At 40.8% G+C, this 23208-nt stretch overlaps 1 protein-coding gene across 1 annotated transcript in view; it reads right to left on the bottom strand.

The window, feature by feature from the left end:
• Positions 1-23208, bottom strand: part of LOC111870083 (sodium-dependent proline transporter) — a 106170-nt gene that overhangs the window by 12445 nt on the left and 70517 nt on the right. The window contains exons 5-10 of the mRNA XM_023862066.2: positions 16718-16803; positions 14422-14554; positions 13670-13804; positions 10711-10814; positions 6837-7074; positions 1096-1224 (exon numbers count right to left, since the gene is read on the bottom strand). Of these exons, the coding sequence (XP_023717834.1) occupies positions 1096-1224; positions 6837-7074; positions 10711-10814; positions 13670-13804; positions 14422-14554; positions 16718-16803 (825 nt within the window). The remainder of the gene's footprint in view (positions 1-1095; positions 1225-6836; positions 7075-10710; positions 10815-13669; positions 13805-14421; positions 14555-16717; positions 16804-23208) is intronic.

Genomic DNA, 23208 nt, shown 5'->3' with positions numbered 1-23208 from the left:
ATCATTCGTTAATCACATAAAAAATTGTATAACATTTGAGATTCTCATGGCACATGGAAATTACTGTCTTGTTGAATGTGACGCCGTGTATTCCGATTGAAATTTACTGACGTTTCGAAAGAACCTAATACTTCCAGGGAAGAAGCTGGAGGCAGTATGTTTGTCCGTAACGTTGATAATTTTCTACCAAATTTCAGGGCGTCAGGTCTAAAAATGCACAACTATTTAGAGACAAAACTGTAACGACTCTTTCTCTTGACACTTAACATTCAGCAGTTGGCGTATTTAACGTTCTTTGTTGTGAAGTATTGGTAATACGTATTCAAGTGCACCAGTATATTTCAACACCTCCACATATTCCTAAATTACTTTATTACTAATAAAATTGTAACCCTATAAAGCATAAGAAACGTAAGATTAAAAACTGATATTTGTAGAAAGTAACACTGGATCAAAAATATATAGGATTTCTGAAGAAAATCAGACATTAGAAATAATTTATAAATAATAATATAATATATATAATAATATAATAATAATATAAATAATTTATGAAGAAAATGATGCAGGATTAAAACAGACATAATTTATGAATGAAGTACCACAGGATTAAGAATAGATAGAATTTCTGAAGAAAGTAACACAGGATTGGGAATAGATAGAAATAAATTCTGAAGACGGAAACATAAATTACAGGCAGCTAGAAACACAAGAGTAACTGATGTAACAGGGTACGCGCCATAGCTCAAGCGGTTAGTCGCTGGCTTCGCAAACCCGGGTCTGGTCAAGTGGGATTTGTGGTGGACAAAGTGGCGCTGGGGTAGGTTTCTTCCGAATACTTCGGTTTCCCCTGCCAATCTTCATTCCACCAAATTCTCCATCGTCATAATTACCCGGGGCAGGTACAATAGGTCAATCAGTGGCCGCCGTGCCGAGTGGACCCAAGTGGACTCCATCCCCCCATTATGCGAATTAAAAAAACTGATGTAACATCTGGAAATTAACATAATTACTGGAATAATGCCAGGATCACATGCAGATCGAAGAACTCAAGAATAAGCGATGTAAGGATTAGCGACAGGGAGAATTACTCACATAAGTAACGCAGGAAAGTCCCACCAGGTAGCAGACCACGGCGATAGATATACAGAAAGTTAGTTTGTGGTTGCGAAGAACCGTGAACTCGTCGGAGACGCTAGTGAGGACGTTTTCCAGCAACGCGAACTGCAAACACACTGAACACATATTAACGTTTCGACTACAGCATACACCTCCACAGTCACATGAAGAAGGAATCGTAAGTTCATCACAGCTAAAACAAAATTCCCTCTTTTGTCTCTGTCCTGAACATGATCAATCCCTCCATCAGAGCCTGAGATAAGACAGTAAATGATTCTGTGGACATGGCTTCGTGAATGTTAAGTTGAACCAATTAAATGACTATTCAGAGATTCCCTTTAGTGCGGTCCTGGAAACAGGGCTTGAAAGTGCTGCCACCTACCGCTACGAGTCTTGTTGGTTTGGCGAGCTGCAGAACATAAATTCAAATCAATAATTTATATTAACGGTTTATAAGCACCATTTTTTCTGGGATTCGATAAACAAAATATATCTCACAACTAAAACTATAAATAAATACGTCATTTTAAGAATCTATTCTATGAAACGTAGAGTAAAAACAAATACCCCACCCCACACAGCATTGAATTTTTATTGTGTATTGTTGCGTTAGTTTGATTCCTGCAACGACCGGCAAGTTCATATGATGCAAATGCCCTCAACCTGTAGGCAGTCGTCAGGTACAGGATTCGAATCTTGGCTTAGTCATCACTTATTCTGACCAAATATTTTCATAGCTTTATTCAGTCTCTGTAGACGAAAGCAGTGATATCAGCTTCAAACAGACCTTGATCTCTATTCAAATATTTCTCTACTCACTCTACTCTACTCTTTCCAGCTCTTTCGACACATTTTTAATAATACCGTAACACTGTCCAAGAATCAACCATCACTTTTCCGTATCTTGGTGCGACAAAAAATTCCAACTCTCATTATAAATATTATATTTATAACGTGCAGAGAACGCAAAGGGACACTTGATAAATACAACCAAGGAAACAACACACCAACAAAATACAGAAACAGCCGCATTTAAAAAAAGCACGAAAACATCAACGACGTAACTGAAAGAATGCTATTCGACTAGTGCGCAGTGCATTATACTCCTTAAGAAAGTGTTGCCTGAAGATGGCCTTATATGGCCGAAACATGTAGCATTGTGATAATGCATATATATTTTAATATTTTACTGTCTTCATAATTTTAAAAACATGTTATACTTTTAACACGGTAGCGTAGTTGGTTGAGGGGTTATGCTACAAGCCTCAAGGTGGCGGGTTAAAGTCCCGATGAGGTCATTGGATTTTTTCAGTTGACCTAATCCTTCCAGCCGCATTAGGCCCTGGGGTTTACTCAGCCTCTACCAGAAATGAGTAACAGGAATTAATTAAATTAATTAAATAATTTTCCTGGGGAGTAAACAGCGGCCGGCGCGTAAGGCTGACAACTTTACCGCCATCTTTGAGCCGACTGTCTAGAAAATGTGGGACCTTCAACGTCTCACAACCCTAAGGGCCTACACGGTACAGGCCTGGTAAAGGGATAGCTTTACTTACTGTATTTTTTATACTTTTAACGATCACTGTATGCATTAAATGCGAATCAGTGTTATTAATTTGTTGCATTTTAGACGGAAGAGCAAAAATAGATTATAAGTACATTATAGAGGGATAAATCAGCCGAAACTTTAAGCTGATCATTCACCTTATCTACTGTCGAAATGTATAATGCACGCAACTGTACATATAGAGCACCTTTACGCCTCCACGGAGTGGTGCTTGGAATATGACGTTACTTTTACCCGGCGCATGAGAATGGTTGCATAGTCTACATTACAGGTTCTGAGGTAGAGGGAAGTGATTAACTTCCTTCTGCACTGGGACTAAAGGTTATATACCCTTAGGAGTCGCACTTGAAGCAGGGACTGATGCGTACCTGGTCCAAATTGCCTTGTACTGCTCTTAATGGGATGCAGAGAAGTGGGTTTATACAGTAAGACCGTGATAAACGACATCTTCATTATAATTAGGCCTTTATTTATATAAATGCAATACCAAGAATATAAGAGTGAAAGCTAATATAAGATTACCTCGAATCAGTGGAAATTCCTTATCACAAGAAGGTAAATTAGAAACAATAGTTTCGCCTGCAATGGTTTTCTTGAAAATAAACAAATTTGGTCCAAAAATTCTTCTTGAAATTTAGCTGAAAAGGAACTTTCCTCTTATTAATGACAAGGAGCTGAGTCTGTCCACAAAAGAGGTGGAGGGTATTTTTTCGAGTACAGGAAAACGAAAAAAAAAAAGTTCATGAAAATTTGTACTTCTCAGTAAGTGTGCAGTGTACAAATTTAGCATAATTTCCTGCTTTATGAACTGAATATTGATCACTCTATATAGGCCCACTGTAAAATATGGTTTGCCTTCTTCACGAGAAATGTTGTCTGAGCCCATAAAGTGTGTTAGAGGGGCCGCGCCATAGCTCAAGCGGTTAGTCGCTGGCTTCCCACCGCGGCGGCCCGGCTTCAATCCCGGGTCTGGTCAAGTGGGATTTGTGGTGGACAAAGTGGCGCTGGGGCAGGTTTTCTCCGAGTACTTCGGTTTCCCCTGCCAATCTTCATTCCACCAATTGCTCCACAATCACCCTCACCTATCGTCTGGGGCTGGTACAATAGGCCAGAAGTGGCCGCAGTACAAGGGACTTAGTCCCACCCCACTAAAAAATAAAGCTATCCCTGTACCAGGCCGTGAAGGCCCATAGGGTCATAGGGTTGTGAGACGTTGAGGTTCCCACATTATCTAGACATTCGGCTCAGAGATGGCGGTAAGGTTGTCAGCCCTACGCGCCGGCCGCGCTTTACTCCCCAGGAAAATTATTTAAATAATTCCTGGTACTCATTTCTGTTAGGGGCTGAGTAAACCTCAGGGCCTAGTGTGGCTGGAAGGATTAGGTCAACTGAAAAAAAAATCCAATGACCTCACTAGCAATAAAAAAAATTAAATTAATGTTTGTTGGATCCTTAGCGAGGGACAAATGAAGTGGTACATACGAGATTATTCGTATAGTAGCAAGGGCACAATAGTAGGTTCGATAAAAATATGTTCTTTGTGAGAGTTTGGATTTTTCATAATTATGACTATAAAGATTACAATATTGTGCCTCCATATTTAGGGTTCAGAGAGGGGCCCTGAAGGTGCAGACAGTCTCCTCTTAAACGTCTCTAAATATACGTATATCTCGTGGCTCTATCAAGTCATTCCAGATAAATTCTCTACTAGATTATTATGAGACCTTTATCCCTTACTACGATATCCTCCTCCAGTTCATCATTAATCCTGCTACTAATCCACGCTACATAACCCGTTCAACTAAGAAAATTCCTTTACATAAAGAAAGATAAAGTAGGAAATATGAAGTATATTTGAACTATACACGTATAGTTTCTTATTCAGGAGGATGACGTCACTGAATAGTCATAAATCGTGTTATGACGTAACTTATGACATCATCATGCACTGGAAGTTTCAGTACAAAGGAATGTGAAACATCTGTTGATGACGTTACCCATCACATGCTAACATACTTGTAGAAATACTCCCAACAACAAATCAATCCGCACTGATAACATACTGATTTAAAAATAACAGTTTCACAAGAGAAAAACAATTTTATATAAGCACTAAATTTGCACTGAAATGGCAGACAGTGTGATAAGCCGAGCGATTTCCGTGTAGACCCATGTACCCATCACCAATACCCTCCCTCATGTACTGGTCTAGAAATCCATTAGTTTGTTTCTGAATAAATCAGTACATAAACACATTCATCCATCGATCAATAGTCATTCGGCAATTAATAGTACATGCAAACATTGAACAAACAATACAGCCATCAGTACATAGAGTCAAGCATTACTCAGCACATCTACGCATTTAACAATTACTCAGTGTAGCCATGTCCTAAACTGAAACTAAACGGGACACATCAGCTGCTGGTCTATGCTGACGACATGAATCTACTGGGTGATAATGCAGATAGCATAAAGAGAAACACAGAAAGTTTAATTAATGCTAGGAAGAAGGCTCATCTTGAAGCAAACACAGAGAAAACAAAGCATATGTTGCTGTCTCGTCAGCAGACTTCGGGACAAATTCATGACATAAAGAGAGCTAAAGGATCCTTTTGAAAACTTGTCACAGTTCAAGTATTTGTAAACGAATGTAAGAAATCAAAAATTGATTCAACAGGAAATTAAGAGGGCATTGAACTCGGGTAATGTTTGCTACTATTCAGTTCACAACATTTTGTCTTCTCGTCTGCTGCCTAAAAACATAAAAATTAGAATATACAAAAATTATAATTTTGCCTGTCGTTCTGTATGGGTGTTAAACTTTGTCTCTGACATTAAGGGAGGAATATAGACTGATTGTGTTTGAGAACAGGGTGCTATATTTGGTGTGTATTTGGACCGAAGAGAGATGAAGTGACAGGAGGTTGGAGAAAATTGCATAATGAGGAGCTTCATAACTTGTTCTCTTCACCAAGTATAATTACAATGAACAAGTCAAGGAGGATGAGATGGACAGGGAATGTAGCACGAATGGTGAGAAGATGAATGCATATAGCATATTGATGGGAAATCCAGAAGTAAAGAGACCGCTAGGAAGACCAAGACGTAGACAATATTACAATGGATCTTAAAGAGATGGGATGGGGCGCTATGGACTGGATTGATCTGCCTCAGGACACGGACCAGTGGAGGGCTCTTGTGAACACGGTAATGAACTTTCAGGTTCCATAAAATGCTGGGAATTTTTTGAGTAGCTGCATAAATGGCGGCTTCTCAAGAAGGGATTATCTGAATGAAGTTAGTTATCCACATCCTTAGTTAATAAATAGAACGAATTCGTACATTCATCATACAATCGAAGCACATTTCATTCCAACAGTAAATACATTTTCATATAAACCAATCAATACGAAGATTACGGCCTTATTGGATGTAACGCCATGCAGTCTCGTAGATTGCTACCGGCGTTTCGGAAGGATTTGCCATCTCTATCTTCAGAGTAGCAGATATCAACACATTTACATATTAATCAGCCTATCCTATTCAATCATCCACATCAAGGGACCACTGATTCTGTAGTTAGTTAGTTATTAGAGAGGGTGGGTTTCCCCATGCACTTAGACCTGTAGTGGTCCATTGTGCTTCCCTCTATGATTTCTACCAGTCTCTATATCCTACCGGTATTGGTGCTTACCATCAGTCCCGCCCAGCCAGCGAGACCGGCTCTACTGACTGAGAAGTATCTATAATGCTTCCCCCCATCTACCGGAGGTATTAGTGACTGCTGTTGGGCGGGAAACGTCCGCAACTTTGGCTCAGTGACCTCCTTTGGAGATATGAGGTTCTTTAACATGCCGTAAAGCTACGACACGGGACCCACGTCTTAAAGCCCCTCCCGGAGGACTTGTTCCCTGAATTTTTCCGCCCTTAAAAATTCGACGACCTCCGCCGGGTATTTGAACCCGCGTACTAGGAGTCATGAGGTGGGAACGTTACCTCTAGACCACGAAGGCCGCTACTGATTCTGTTGATCAATGCATCAAGTAATGAAGAACAGAGACATGGGTAAGGAAGTGGCGCGGACTGGCACTGGTTCAGAGGTGTTTCGCCACAGGAAAAGGTTTGAAGTTGAATGCTAGAAACTCACTTCACTATCCAATCCGAGTACAAACAGCATGAGGAAGAATAAGATGGACCAAAGTTGAGGTACCGGGAGTCGAAGTAGAGCCTCCGGATAAGCAACAAAGGCCAATCCGGGTCCCTCCTTCACCACTTGTTCTATAGGCACTTGAAGGTCATGAGCCATGGCCCCTAGGATGGAGAATGTGACCATTCCGGAGATGATGCTGGTCACTGTGTCCAAGACACTCACCACTAAGGCATCCCTGCAAACAGGAAGAGAGTTTGAAGGTAAGGAAGCAAATCAGATCCAAAAACTAAAATCCAGACGTGCACAGCCCTAAGAAGCGAGTGGAAAATAAGTGTATATATTCAAAAGTGTTCTTTGCGATGTGGCAAAATCATTACACGTGATGCCCATTTACTGCACATACATTTACAACAGAGCCAAACAGCTCCTCCACATACACGTATTATACCGAGCTGCGCAGATTCATAAATGTCTTTCCTCTCTTCCGTTATATAAGGAAAATGTCAGAAAATCATTAAGATAAAATTTATGGATTTTAATGCCACAAATTTTGTCAATGTCCGTTCAGTAATTTTGCAGCAGATAAAACAGGCGGAAAGACAGTTACAAACCCTATATTAAATGTCCAAAGTATATATTTTCTTCAAAGAAAGAGACACAATATTATTAACTGTTAAAAATTTTCTTTATGAATGAATATTTTGTAACATCAACATCATAATTCATTTAAAAATGAAAGGGGTCACAGCGAGTATTTGTGATTTTGCAGTATATGCTTAAAATAACCACACACTTTAGGGCAACCTCGTCTTCGAAACTGTTGAACGAACAACATTAAAATTAGTTATTGTGCATCTACACTAAAATTTGTCAGGTGAGTATAATTACTGCGTACATTAACCTCGTTTCCTTCTTGATAACTGCCATTTTCGCTTAAACATGGGCGCTATCTATTGCAGAAACTGTGCGTATGTGAAATTCAATATCATGTATTAATTTAATATGAAAACGACACTGATTTTGTATGTTACAAATCAAACTATGCTCATTTTCTCTAAAATGTATCATCATACTCACACAAAAATGGGCACACGGCATGGAATTTAATACTAACCGACGTCTGCAATGTTTATTCAAATATTTTTCGGCATTCCGAATATAAATAGAGACAAACGCCTACAAGGAAAAGTAATCTTAACTCTACAAGGACCTTTAGCACAGCTAATGTAACATAAATTTCCGAAAATCAATGTCAGTATATTATATGCCATGAGAAGGAGCGCGTTATAAAATTGTGTACACTCCATTTCTCTTGTTACATCTTTATAAGCGCCATATTGAGCCGCTACTGCTCTCAATATACGTGTATAAGTAAGTAGAAGTCCGCCATTTCAACTCGTTCAGTATGAGAAATAAAAGGTTTTGCCTTTAAGTGTTTCGGTCACTATAGGCAATCACCATAAGGCACAGCCAGACCCTACAAAGGGACTACTTTACATGTATTGATTGATCATGAGATGTCACTGTATGTCGCATCACTATCACCCACCAGGGCACGTCCTACACACTGCCACGCACTTGAGTGGGATACACATAGCATCACAGATGGACATACGGCCCACGCACTAATTCTACGCATCCAGCTGTAGAAACGAGGACAGTCATTACATTTTTGTATATTTTAACTTATTTTAACCGATTGTAACAAATTGCTCCTGATATATGAAACTTACTGTAACTGTATTAACAATTTAGTCTTGATTTCTATGGCTACTGTGCTTACCTTTAGGACAAAGTGACAACTTATGTTCAAACAACATATGCAGTCCCTTTACATCTGTCGATGGCCAATATTTGCCGAAATATGTGAAGGCAAAACTTTTAATTACCATTATTAACCCTCTAAATCCCAGTGGTTACTGTATGTACCGTCTGTTTTAACATATTAAATTCTGAACTCTGAACACAGAGTGTATCTGTGTGTTTCGTTTAGTTCTCACAATAAACAACGATTCCTTCCCTACGCAGAATTAGCCGGCTTGTCTCCGTTGTGGAGAGGTAATATGTTTCCTGTGAGGTACGAACTGAATATAGTATTCAGAAGAAAATATGACTGTGCTGGCAAAGCCAGAAGCAATTTAACCGACCGACCGGTCTTCAGAGGGTTAAACTAGTTACACTTAGCCGAACTCCTGCTACTTATTTATATATATATTTTTTTATGTTTATGAATGCGGACAATAAAAACTTTTCCTTCAGAATCGCCTAATCTAAGTGGATTTTTCAAATACCTGTTACATTTAAGTCTCCTAAATGCTATAATATTTCTAGAATATTCTATTAAGTTCAGTACTACAATTCCAGAGTGTAATATTTAACGTTAGAAGTATCGTGAAAACATCAGCTCATTTCATTTAGCAGTTCAATTAGCATGCAGTTTACCGTGACCCAAGTCTTCTCCACCGCTCCAAGGAGTTTTAACGGAGACTCAAACGCAAGTCTGCGGCGAGCACAATGAATCACACAAATATACGTAAAAGTCGGCAGTAAATTGATGTAAAATAAAGTTATATAACGCTTTAATAAGTCATTCGAGAGTCCTGTTTTAGGTACTGGAGCATCGATAGGACAATTAGAATAGCGCAAAGAGGAAAATGAACTTCAAAAGAATAAACGTATTTTTAAAATTTTCATTCGTGACTGGCTATTAATTTGTTGCTGATACAATTGTTCCAGAGCTAATGTCACTTCATGCATGACATTACCGTAAGATAAAAGATGGTCTCCCTTTATTTATTTATTTATTTAGAAATTAGAAAAGGCCCGTTGAAACCAGCGGTAAACCAAAAATTTTAATGCAGGAATACTGTTTTTCAAATGTTATCCGATTGCAGTGAAAGCCTTTGCTTATTTAGAAGAAATAAATATATATATATATCACTTGCAATGGAATTTTATTGGACGAAATATTAAATTCTTCTTAAGTTATGCTGCAATGGAGGACAATGCGATTCATGAATATTTAGGCTGCAAAATCGTGAATATTCCAAAACAACTCAAGGACATTACATCAGTAATTAAGTAAATGTCAGAAAAGAGTATAAGGTATCCCTGTAACAGGCCGTGGGGGCCAGAGGTTGTGAGATGTTGAGGTTTCCACATTTTCTAGATAATCGGCTCATAGATGGCGGTAAGGTGGTCAGCCTTACGCACCGGCCGCCCTTTATCCCAAAGAATATTCCTGGTACTCATTTCCAGAAAAGGGCGTATCTTTAATTAATTTCACACTCTGGATTAATAAAGCAATTTTATGCTCAGAGAATTATGACGTAGATCACATTAATGAAGAAGTTCTTGAAGGACAACATATATGAGGTATACAGACTTTGCGATGATATGTTTCAAGCATAATTTAGAGTCTTTCTAATATATTCCTGATTGTTTCTTAGTGGAATCTGTTGTCGCGGTGACTAAAGTCAACAGGTGTACATGTATACCGCAAAAATCGTATGTTTTTGTTGCTGAATACATTTGAACTTCAGAAAAGGCTAGTATAGACAGGGTACACTGAACTATGTCTTATATTGTTTACGGAGATGTGAATTCAAGCCTGCATAGACTACATGGGCCTACGAAGTATCAAATCTTGGTTTCAGACTATAACTCTCAAAACGTTTTACTGAACTGGCTTACATGGGCGCCTTCTACCCTCTTGTTTTGAAAATGAAAGAAGCCTTCCAAATCATAAATGCCAACGATACTTCACGCGTCCACATCAAAACAATATCAGTGCTCACATAAAAGACATGATACACTGAAACAAAAGACTGTTCGCTCGTTCGTGATCTGCTACACAACATTACTTTCTTACCTGTATACGTTGTTGCGGAAATCATTGTAGCTGCTGTACATTATAAGACCGCCCATAGATACGCTGAGGGAGAAGAACATCTGTCCGGCTGCCGCTTGCCATACCTGAAAGAGGCGCAGGGGTTGCAGTCCACATTTCTACATTTTGCTCTATTTCAGGAAATTCACTGAAGACTTTACTAGTCAAAAAGTTTACTATTCCTTTTTTTTTCCTTGGCACTACAGCCCCAGTGGGCCTAGGCCTACCTCCATGAACTTCTCCGTTCACTTCGGTTTTTCTAGATCTTACACATTCGGTAGGACTCCTTGGGCGGGTGATCAGCTCGTCGCAAGGCCTCTACCTATACACAAACACAGAAAAACGCACACACACAAACTAAACATCCATGCCTTGAGTGGGATTCGAACCCACGATCCCGGTTTCCAAGCGAACGAAGAGAGTACATGCCTTAGACCGCTCGGCTACCGTGACCGGCGATTATTCCTTTACGTTTCCTAAATAAATTAGTACGGGCTGGACGATCTTGTTATGACATTCCGTAAAGGCAGAGACGTTAACATCCCCAGATCTACTCTGGAACTCGGCTGATTTTCCATGTATTGGGTTCAGATCTAGCCACAGAAGCGAAGTGGCCTGAATGTGAACGTAACTTCTCATGGTACTCGTAAACAATCCTCCACACGCCCTATATGCTTTCATGGCGTGGTAATTAGACAGATGGGAAACTCTGTATTTATGTAACATTCTTCTTTGTATTCTATTCCTGTTGCTCCCACTTGGAGCACAGGGCATCCGCGAAACGCTTCGTTTCACTTCGGTTTCTTAATCTTAGACAGTCGGTAGGACTCCTTGGACGGGGATCAGCCCGTCAGAATGCTGCCACCCAACACAAACGGAATATAAACATAAACAGACATCCATGCCTTGAGTGGAATTCGAACCCACGATTCAAGTGTTCGAGTGGGCGAAGACATTTCATGCCTTAGACCGCGCGGCCACTGTGATCGGCATACCTCGGATTACTGATGTCCAAATTATATGGCCAAGCCATTATATTTCGTAAGGATTTCAAATAGCAAATTTGATCAAATTCGGTAATTAAAAGCGAACTCATTCACACACACATTTAAGCAGACGTTATAGAGGAATTAGGGGCTCACGATTTTTTCATTTCGAAACACTTATAAGGAGAATACTGAAATGTTCGGAAAGTCGTCATTAACTGTTTCCCCTGTTCGAAAACCCGAAAATTAGGAAACTGGACTGAGGTAATACAGTACCTGTATCAATATACACCACAAGTCAGACATTCTTTCTGAAACCATGGCATCATACCCTGATACCTGATCTATCGAAGCCGTCAGAAACTCTGACAATACAAAAAATTCCGTGGCTTTAGCCCTCAAGCGAACTATAACGACCGAGCGACCGCCGCTTGTTAATGCCAATTTTAGCGGATATAGAGTGTCGCGTGGTGAAAGCAACGGATTCCCACGGCCGTTAATTTCGGTTTTCTAGACCGGAGCCGCTACTTTTCCATTTAAGTAGCTTCTCAATTATCATCACAGGGCTGAGTGGACACCGTCCCAGACACACTACTTCTCAGAGAATCTGGTAGCGCCGGGAATCGAACCCGGGACTTCTTGATCTGTAGCCAGGAACTCTGACCACTAGACCACAGAGACTACACAGCGTAGGATTATTGGATGACAGTGAATATTCAGTGAGTATACAAATTTGAAGAAGGCGGCTGTGGTCTTATTTAAGATTTAAGACTGGCGATAGCAATAAAAGACCTAAGCCAAGATACCTGGTGTACCGGGTGAGGTTTGAAGTAGGCACCTTCCGAACATTAGAAGCGTTACCGCTTGAACTGACTTTTTCGCTACATTTTCATCTAACATGACTAAGTGCTACGTTCTAGGTCTACTCCACTCGGAGTACCATGTTCGAATACCAACAGCAATGAACGGCGTGAGATACATCTTGCAATCGGTTGAACACGTCGCCTTCACCATCAGGCTAGAAGTAAAAGCGAGAAGCTAGCATGAAGCAGGTAGCAAGGTCAGTTAAGTACACAGCAGAACTCTTCAAAGCCGCCGCTGTGAGAACCTTGAATCCTATGTAAACAGTCTATAAAGGCAAAAAGGTGAGGTAAGGTGAAGTTGTCCCTGTGCACTACGCCATGAAGGCGTATGGGGGAGTGGATGTATAGATCCACATTCTCTTTACTTCGGCACTAGCTCGATGTGAGTGGTCAGCTTCACGCACCAGCTGCTTTACCCCCGGGGAAAGAGCCCCCGATACCCATTGGATAGAAGGGAGTCTGTCTGGACGACGTGGAGAAGAGAAAATTATTGACCCTACAGAGACTCGAACTCCGACCCCTCAGCCTTCCAGCTCGTAGCCAATCACTATACCGACTATGCTACCCCGGCTCCTATGTAAACAGTCTATACTGGGATTTTCATATTTTTCATTTGCAGTCCTAAATTCCTTTTCTTTCCTATCCTCCAAAAAGACATCCATTCTCATATTACTTTTGATTACTTACAAGACTGAAATTAATGCAGGGTTATCTAATTATCCACCAAACACCCGTAGAAAGCGACATAAACACACAGACTCGAAAAGAGCGGGAAACGTCACGCGGCTGATGGTTTATTTTAGGATGTCTTCATCTTCTCAGACTAAATAACGCTTAACGGTAGTATGAGTGGTGGGTAGTGAATCGGAAAGGAGCTGGGAAGAAGTGGTTGTGGCCTATTCCGGAATTTGTTTAGAGGAAATGGAGAAAAGTAAAAATTAGTTTAGTCAGGAGACCCGCTGTCCCGACAGAGACTCGAACTGAGCACTTTCGGTATACAAGTTTAAAGCGTTACCGCTGTACTAACCTAACTGCTGTACCGTATCATGTAGTAGGGGACTAGAAGAGATACGGTCTCCATTACATGCCTACCTGAATGTCCAGTAGTTTTTCCCACGTTGGAGTGATGAAATACAAGACGCCCGTCAGCGAACCCTCTTGTAACAGTCCTGTAACCAATAGGATGAACAGGATGGCGTATGGGAAAGTCGCCGCGAAGTATACCACCTTGAAGAAGAGAACACATAAACTAACAGCACTGAGAGAAAATTAAATATTATAATTTACTTGGAATGCCTATGGAGTAATCGTACATGTGAACAAAACATCGGCGATACGTGGTAGTGCAGTGTGTTCTTAGTGGCTTACGGATCGGGAAGGTATTGTTTGCATAGCATACATGGTATCTCTCTTCATTAGGAGAGTGGTACATTAAGGACATGGGCACACCAAGGAATCTGACAACCACAATTTTCAAATTTCCGAGAATTGTTATCAGCCTGAGTTCAATACCTGTTACTGCAGTGAGCAGCGCAAACTGAAGAGACTGCATTGCCGTTTCCTCAATTTGCTCTGCTTCATTCAGGAACATGTGTTCAACTTAAGCTGATAATAATTTTCGGAAATTTCGGTTGCGTTGCGGTTGCCAGTTTCCTTGGTGTGCCCTCGCCCTAAGACACAGTGGAAACTGCAGAATAGTTCAAGCATTATGAACTGCGGTTTCACTCCTCCTGTTACTTTCCTCTCCTCAGACATCCAGAATGGTGTATAGGGACAAAGATGACTAAGCATGTACAACGTCGGACTGAAGAGAGAATAATGTTACAACAATGTGACCTATTTACCTTCCCTGACGTCTTTATGCCCTTGACAAGGCACAACACGACGACGACCCACGAGAACAGCAAGCAGAGGGCCAGGTCCCATTTGATAGGGCCCACATCCTCAATCCCGTTGGACAGATGTAGAACGTACTTCCTGTAATGTGACATCACATTTCGTTAAGTGTACCACAACTGAAAGAAAACAATAAGAAGTTCTGCGAAGAATTAATCGCCTGCCTTCCTTTAATACAAGGACCGTATAGAAAACGATGCGTCCAAATATTCTTCTATTGTTGCATGTGTATTCGTTACAGCGGTAAATTTTCTATTGAGCCGTTGCCTAGCAACGATAGGGAGATACACGTACTGATGGGAGGGATTTATGAAGTACGCCGCTGGGATGGGCTCAGGGGCCATGATATATGTACCAAGTTTCATAAATACTGGTTCCGGCATTCAAGAGTTGATACGGGGATACACAAACACACAGAGAGACAGACATCATGTGACATATAAGATTACTTTAATTTTTTTTGAAAATAAGGAAAGTAGGTTAAAATGAGAGGGGGATGAAAGGAAGAAATAAAGAAGGTAAGAAATGAAAGGAGATAAAAGGAGAGGAAAACGGAAAGAGACATTCTTTCCAAGGAGTAAAGCTGACTGAGCGTGAATCTGAAAACTTACTACAAATTCCACTCCATAAAATAGGTGGAGTATTAACCCAACGCCTACTGTACCTGTTTATGACAAGGTACTTCAGTAAGAGCGAAAATTATTTCTCACACTTACTCCGCGTATGATTTCTAAGGGTTCTTAGATGTGATTTATCTGAACGCTGGAAGGAAAGAGCTCACGGCTGAACCCTCAGCTTTGGGGTTGGGGGGTTGTGCCTGTAAAGGCGCGTCCGTCCACATTACTCGTGCTCGTGCTCGTGCTCGCCAGGCTTGTGCTCGTCTGGCTTTTACTTGTGACCGTAAATCTTCGTCCACACTACTTCAGTTGCTCGCCAGGCTTCGGCGCGTGAGGATCCGTATATTTACTCGTAGTGTGTATAGGCTGTAGTCGTATTTTAATTTACTGGCTATAGTTTTTAAATTAAAAATTTGCTTGTCTCGTGACTTGTCATATCGTCCGCATTACTTGCGAGCATAGCGAGTCACACGAGCACGAGCACGAGTAATGTGGACGCGCCTTGAGGGTGAGGACGAGTGACGATAATAAAAAAGCTGTTGGTGAGATTCAAACCCATGACCCCGTCGTATGCTCGACCTAATTCCGAGGGGACTGCAAACAATGCATGTTCATCATTTCTGTTGTTCGAAGTCTGACAGAAATATGAAGACACCAGTTCTGTTTCCTGGTAACGCCACCGTATACATGTGGAATGCATTGCTGACGTTTCGGAGAGACAGCGATCTTAATCTTCAATGCAAGATAGCTATCTATTGCAAAGTTACTCATATGTCTAAGCTCAATGTCATGAAGGCGAAGAGGGGAGCGTGGAGGCAAAGTTCCACACATTTTAGAACATGGCAGTAGATGGAGATGAGTGACTAGCCTCGTGCTCCGATGACTTTACCCTATGGGATAAGCCTCCGCCTCCCACATACGCTGGGTAGGAGAAAGATGGACCTCACAGTCGGTCTGGGAGCGGTGGAAGAGATAAATTTCCCTTATTCTGCAGGGAATGGCATCTCAGGTGTCTGGACTGTAGGCTGCAAATTTACCGACTGAGCTATCAAACCACCAAAAGAAAGATTATACATACATAACATTAACAATAGTACAACAAGAGCAACGGTAACAATAGCAAACCTTGAAAACATTCCAAACGGTTGTAAACAACTATGTCTATTCTGAGATTAAATATAACACAAATGATTTTTCATATTTATGTATTTTAGTTTTAATTGATGAAGAGAGACAGTTTGAAAGTTCAACTATAAAGTAATAGAATGATCCTATTTTAGCTCATTTTTCTTCTTTTGAGAAAATAAAATGAGCCTTATGAGATCACCTGACCATCTGTGTGTCTGTGCGTCCATAATTTTTTTTCCTATGAGGTCCGTGTAGTATCGAAGGAAATTAGGCGATTAGTTCTTTCCAGACCTTCTTTTTATATATTGGCTGTATTATCAAACAGAATTTGTTCACAGCAGAAGTGGTAAATTGTTCATAACGACTAACATCGAAATCATTCAATGAGTTCTGCACAATGCAACCCAGTTCAAAGTCGGTTCGGCTAATCCGCTGCATAAGTTAATTTAAAAGTTTGTCTTCCCAGAAATGGACAGATTTTGTGGAAGATGAGACTTACTCCCAGTATTGCAAACTGGCCGTTTCGGGGTTAGTGCTGTTGTCCCCCAGGCTTCTGTTACCCCAGGACGAGTTCGCGTCTTGGCTCTGAGAACAAAGGAAACAATTTCACCTACTGGCACACTTTGACTGCTCAGAGATGTCTTGCAACGCTGATAGCACTGGACGCTGTGAAACGTAACCTAAAACAGGTTTCCTTTCACAACAAAAATAGTATTCTCGATATATCGAATGAAATGAGCATTAGGACTAAAATGTCTATGTATCCACAGTCCGTCAATAATGCAAGAATTGTATATTCACCATTTAACATTTAACACAACATATTTCGGCTATAGACGGCCATCTCCAGGTGTCTTAATATATCGAAACTGTTACGATGCTCTGTGCGCTAAAACCGCGCGCTGCAGTCCACTTAAAAATGGGGGGGGGGAAAAAAAATCCATTAAAATTTTCCATTAATTTTTCATTATTTTTGTAAACTCCTATTCCACTTCTTAAGGGGCGTTGTCCACTTGTTTAGAGCTCTGTGGTTATTCCAGAAGGTTCGTTTCAGCAGCTTTTTTTTCTGTTCTTTACCCCGTTGTTTTGCTACTTCTGCAATTTGTAATATGCCCCTTGCTTCTGAGTTGTTCCCTCTGGCAGCGCGTGGTGCTGTCTTCACTAGTGAATAAACAATTGTTGCATTATTGACGGACTGTGTATGCATAGACGTTTTAATTAAAGTTTTGCAACAGGATGCTGAAATAAAGAAGAGTATTAGGAGTTTATGTTCATTTCTCTGGATTGTTTACTTCCTTGATGATACAAAGGAGACACCTCACCAGTGGTTTAAGTGGTGCAATAAATGCCACATTTCAACTGTTACAGACAACGTTTAATGTTAGTTGACTACACGAGATTATGAAAATTCTTTGGTGATATAAAAACACTTGGTTGTGACTCACATCTTGCATGTGTTTAAAATCGACAGTAAGTTCAGCATGGGACGGAAGAGTAAAATACTCAAAAATGTTATTTGACGTACTGTTTAAAGCACTTGACTATTACCAGGTTAAGTCAAAACTGATTTGGAACTGCTCTCAATCATTCGCGGAACTCGCTGAATACAGCAGAATTCAACAGACATGGACACTGGATCACATAAATATCGAATGTAACTAAACAGTCGATCAGTTTACAGGATTAGGATCTGAATATCCTATCATAGGTTCTGAACCAGCATGCGTCATATCAGCAGCAATTGCCAAGACGGTTGTCAGGGACTGGACAAACAGAGGCCAAAAAAATCTGAGAGACCTTAACAGGACTCAGACATGCAAAGGGTTTCCTACAAAGACCCCCTGCCGTATGAACTAAGGAACTGTTTACAGTAAGCAGCAACCGGTTACGATGGATGATATGACCACTTACGGGACACTTTCACCTGAAAGGACACATCTTCAAAATGGGATTCGCGTATAGCCCCATTAGTGAAAGTGTCCAGAAAAAGACGAATCAGCCACATACAACCTATGTGAATGTAGCTTACTTAGGATTTCGTCACCTGATGGAGCAAGGTGATTATAAAGTTGCCCAGAAAAAGATGAATCGACCACACGTATCATATGTGACTCTAGCTTACTTAGAATTTCGTCACCTGATGGAGCCAGGTGATTATAAAGTTGCCACATTCATACTATGGGATTGTCAGGCTATAGCTTACTTAGAATTGCGTCACCTGATGGAGCCTGGTGATTATAAAGTTGCCACATTCATACTATGGGATTGTCAGGCTATAGCTTACTTAGAATTGCGTCACCTGATGGAGCCTGGTGATTATAAAGTTGCCACATTCATACTATGGGATTGTGAGGCTATAGCTTACTTAGGACTGCGTCACCTGATGGAGCCAAGTGATTATAAAGTTACCACATTCATACTATGGGATTGTGAGGCTATATCTTACTTAGGATTGCGTCACCTGATGGAGCCAAGTGATTATAAAGTTGCCACATTCATACTATGGGATTGTGAGGCTATATCTTACTTAGGATTGCGTCACCTTATGGAGCTAAGTGATTATAAAGTTGCCACATTCATACTATGGATTGTGAGGCTATATCTTACTTAGGATTGCGTCACCTGATGGAGCCAGGTGATTATAAAGTTGCCACATTCATACTATGGGATTGTGAGGCTATATCTTACTTAGGATTGCGTCACCCGGGCCATTACTTTGTGGAGCCAGGCGAGTACCAAGACGTCCCGGTAAGTAAGATACTGCGTTTCATTCGTTGTGTAGGATTGTTGAGGGGTTGAAATAGAGGTGCATGCAGAAGGAGTCAATGAGGGTCGCGATACAAGAGCCAGTTTAGGCCTACTTCTTATGCATTCATCAATCCATTCAAACGTATTGTTTGCATGAATATTTAATTTGGTCTGCCACGCTGAAGGAACACGACAAATTGAGGATGCCTGAGAACAATGTACTGAGGAGAACACGTGGACGAGAGAGAGAGAGAATAAAGAGAGCGGAATAAAACTGCATAAGGAAGAGTCGCATCTTTTTCTGCTCACACGGTATCTGCAGTGCAACTACGTGCAAATCAATCATATGGACGGACATGTAGCACGGTTTGGAGAATCGTTAAATGTGTATGACGAGAAGAGGAAAGCATAAAGGATATGGATGGGAAAGCCGGGTAGAAAGAGACCACTGGGAAGAACAAGGCGCAGGTGGGCAGACAATATTAAAATGGATCTTAGAGAGATAGGATGGAGTAGTATGGATTGGATTGATCTGGTTCAGGGTAGGGACCAGTTGAGGGCTCTTGTGAACACGGTAATGAACCTTCGGGTTCCATAAAATATTGGGAAGTTCTTGAGTAGCTGCGCAACTGGCGGCTTCTCAAGAAGGGCTTAGCTCCATGAGTGAGTGAGTGAATGCTGCTAAAGGAACTGTAAGGCTGGACCACTTGCAAGGCTTAGGCCTAGACGGGATAATATTAACACGAATCTAAAAGAACTGCGATATTATGATTTGGGCTAGATGTCTCTGCAGCTACATTCCCCGCCCATCGTGACGTATATAAATATCCGTGTAGGATTTCAGATTCTCAGAGCAGTGGGTTTGAAGCGTTATACCTTCTGACATCTAACCTCGTATGGTCCGTTTAATTCCAACGGACTACACGGCGTTTTATTCTGGAAGATAAAACATTTTATACAAGCAGCTCTCTGCTGTCTACCTAAAACATATCTGAATGAAATAAACTGCTTATAACGTATTTTAATCCATAAGTAACACAGTTTTACTAATAAAAGTCTCGTGAATATAGCGTGAATTTCCTCATATAAGCATACATTAATCAAACAAATGGTCGCAGAAGTCATCCTTGAGATCACTAAGGGTGTTTTTTTTTCCAAACATATTAGCTTTCTGAATTATGGTTCAACTTCCATGACCTTGACCTCACTGGCGATACCACATGCCCCTGCCTTCACAGCTGTTGCAGGCTCCTGACTACGTGTAATTTAAGCGTCCCTAGAGGCCAAGTTATGGCCCGACAGATCGTGTCCTAATGACACTGGACGCGCACATTGAATTCTGAAGACGGCGGGGAGACAGGTGATGTTACAGCCCATATAACAGATGTTATGGGCAAGTTATTGCCCACGACGATGTTCGAGTATCATTGATAGTACAGACTCCCATCTATTTATTTATTTAACTGGGCTGTTAGCAGCTTACACTGCAGGTTATACTTCCTAATGGTACGATGGTGGTGGGCACTGTACTGGAAAGGACGTAGGAGGAAAGGCAGAGGCTTAATTTAAGTCATTATTCCAAAATTCGGAAGGTGGTTAAAGTATAGGTAAAATTGTCCCTCTGCTTAACTAATTAAGCATCATACCATGAAGGCGTATGGAGGAGTGGGTGTATATATCCACATTTTCTTGACCTCGGCACTGTTGGAGGTGAGTGGTTAGCTTCACGCTCCGGCCGCCTTACCCCCGGGAAACAGATCCACGATACCAATTGGATAGAAGGCTGGGTAGACCCCAGAGCCAGTCTGGACGACGTGGAAAAGAGAAAATTCTTGACCTTACCAGGATTCGAACTCCGACCTCTTGGTCGTCCAGCCCGTAGCTAGTCGCTATACCGACTGCGCTATCCCTGCCGATGCAAGGAGGGGCAGAGGACAGCCAGATGGGCAGGAGTACCAATCATTCGACGAGGCGATCGGCGACCGTCATCCGTTGTGGTACTGAATGAAGGATATAGGCCTTTTATCATGTCGAAACAAACCGAGGTTCTGACCGAAATATAATACTTGGGGCGCCTACAGTATAAGCATTTTCTATTTAAGTAAACAATATGTATGTATATATATGTCTGAGAAATTCAAGCAAGTGGGACCCATTTCAAATTCGGTTTAGTGTCCTTCAGTCAGGGTTTAGGACACAATTTCCGGTTCAATTATGAATAAAATTACATACTTCGGTACGACTCTTAAGCAAGTTCATTTAGTGTGAATAACGCAGTAGTCCAGTTGGTTGTGGTACCATGCTACAAGTCAGAAGGTCGCGGATTCGAGTCCCGATGAGGTGGATTTTTTCAATTTACCTAATCCTTTTAGCCGCACTATGACCTTGGGTTCGACTTTGCATCTAACAGAAATGAGCACCAGGAATCTTCCTGGGGGGGGGGGCGGTAAAATTTGGCAGGTGCGTAAGGCTGACAACCTTACCGCCATCTGTGAGCCGAGAGAGGTTGAGGCTCCCATATCTTCTAGACACTAGAAGATATGAGAGCCTCAACCTCTCACAACGCTATAGGCCTTCACGTCCTGTTACAGGGATAGCTTTATCTGATAACCGATCATTACTAGAACATAGCCTTTCTTTTCCGAGGCTCTCCGGCCCGCAGCGAATTTCGAAAAGCCCCGATGCGTCCCAACAGTAAAAATAAATTACCTTTCGCTCTACATAATTTGCCGAATTTTCTCAGAGATTTAAGTAAAATAGAAATAAATTAACAAAGGTTTTAAAATAGGCCACGGTGTCATTTCTGAAGGATAAAAATGTAGCACATTCACTGTTTTAACTGAGAAATGAAGGAATCTTCGTGTATATGTAGCAAACCTTGCAGATATGCTCAAGCTCATAGCGTGTACGTTGGGCGACAGTGAGTCTAGTGTCCCTCAAGTGCCATGACGTATAACAGTGGATCACAGAGAAGTCATTACAGAGCGACGATGCGCGTTGCTGATATCAGCAATTTCCTGTTGAAATTTCAAAGGGCATTTAGATGGTTTGAAACATCACAAAGCGAGGAGGTTAGCTTAGCGGCAATTAATCTGACCTCTCAGTTGTACCAGCGCCTACACTGACACGCTTTTCGTGTTGTACCCAGGCTAGGGTTCAGTTGCAAATTCCTGAACACGTTGATGTATCTTCGATCTCCACAGAATCAGACAGTTCCCTGAGCAGCTGCATAGCAACGTATACACTTCTTTTTAATCCATCTCCTCACCAGACGGGACATATACACATAAATGGAGGGGGCCGTAAAATAGAAATCAAAATAAAAATATATATATATTCTCATTCACGCTTCGTGACTAAACAGTTATTTTAGTTTTGTACGAGACAAATTTACAATGTGTATTAATTGAAAACAAAAAGGTATATAAATTGTACTCAGTACATCTCAGGCATTCTCTTGGAAATTACAGGGCAGTGTAGGCTGTTTTAACGGAACATATTTCAATTTTACCTTTTCTTAAGTTTCCCCCCACTACGAAGAGAATTTTCGTAAGCGAGAACATAGTGTTAAGAATGTATCACCGAAATGCCCTTGGCCCTCTAATACTCGATATTATTATTATTATTATTATTATTATTATTATTATTATTATTTAATTTTAACTGCAAATGGGTTTTAACCGGTGGCAGTGATACTATAATAAGACAGAACACACAAATAACGCAAATAACACACATCTCAAAAAATAACAGACCACACTCAAAACACAGCACACAAAACTACACAAGCAATAAAGGAAACACTACACAAAATGAACACAGGGCATATATGATTTACAACTACAACAAAAACAATTACAACTGCAATTAAATAAATTCACCTTAACAAAAAAAAAGTATGCTATGCACTAAACAAGTGTTTAACATTCATAATACTGGATTCTCGTTTAAGAAATCATCCTGTATAATTCTGTTAATACGATGAAGGAGAAAAATGATAGAATGTTAGATACGTTGTCAGGTTGTGGCGTTGATACAACTAGATTGGCATCAACAATATGAATCTTCTGGCTGTCTTACCAGCGAATTTATTAATTAGATATACACCCCTATAGGTAATTATCCTGCTTTGATATTGAAACAACACATAAATAGGTATTAAACATAAATGTTTACAGAGATACACAGACAACTTAACAGTAGTGCATAAGATTTAAATTGGTGTCACTTAGGGGACAACTC

This window comes from Cryptotermes secundus, unplaced genomic scaffold, assembly GCF_002891405.2.
Source record: "Cryptotermes secundus unplaced genomic scaffold, Csec_1.0 scaffold355, whole genome shotgun sequence".
Lineage (NCBI taxonomy): Eukaryota > Metazoa > Arthropoda > Insecta > Blattodea > Kalotermitidae > Cryptotermes > Cryptotermes secundus.
The sequence above is the reverse complement of the archived record's forward strand: the minus strand, read 5'-3'. Positions and strand labels throughout refer to the sequence as shown.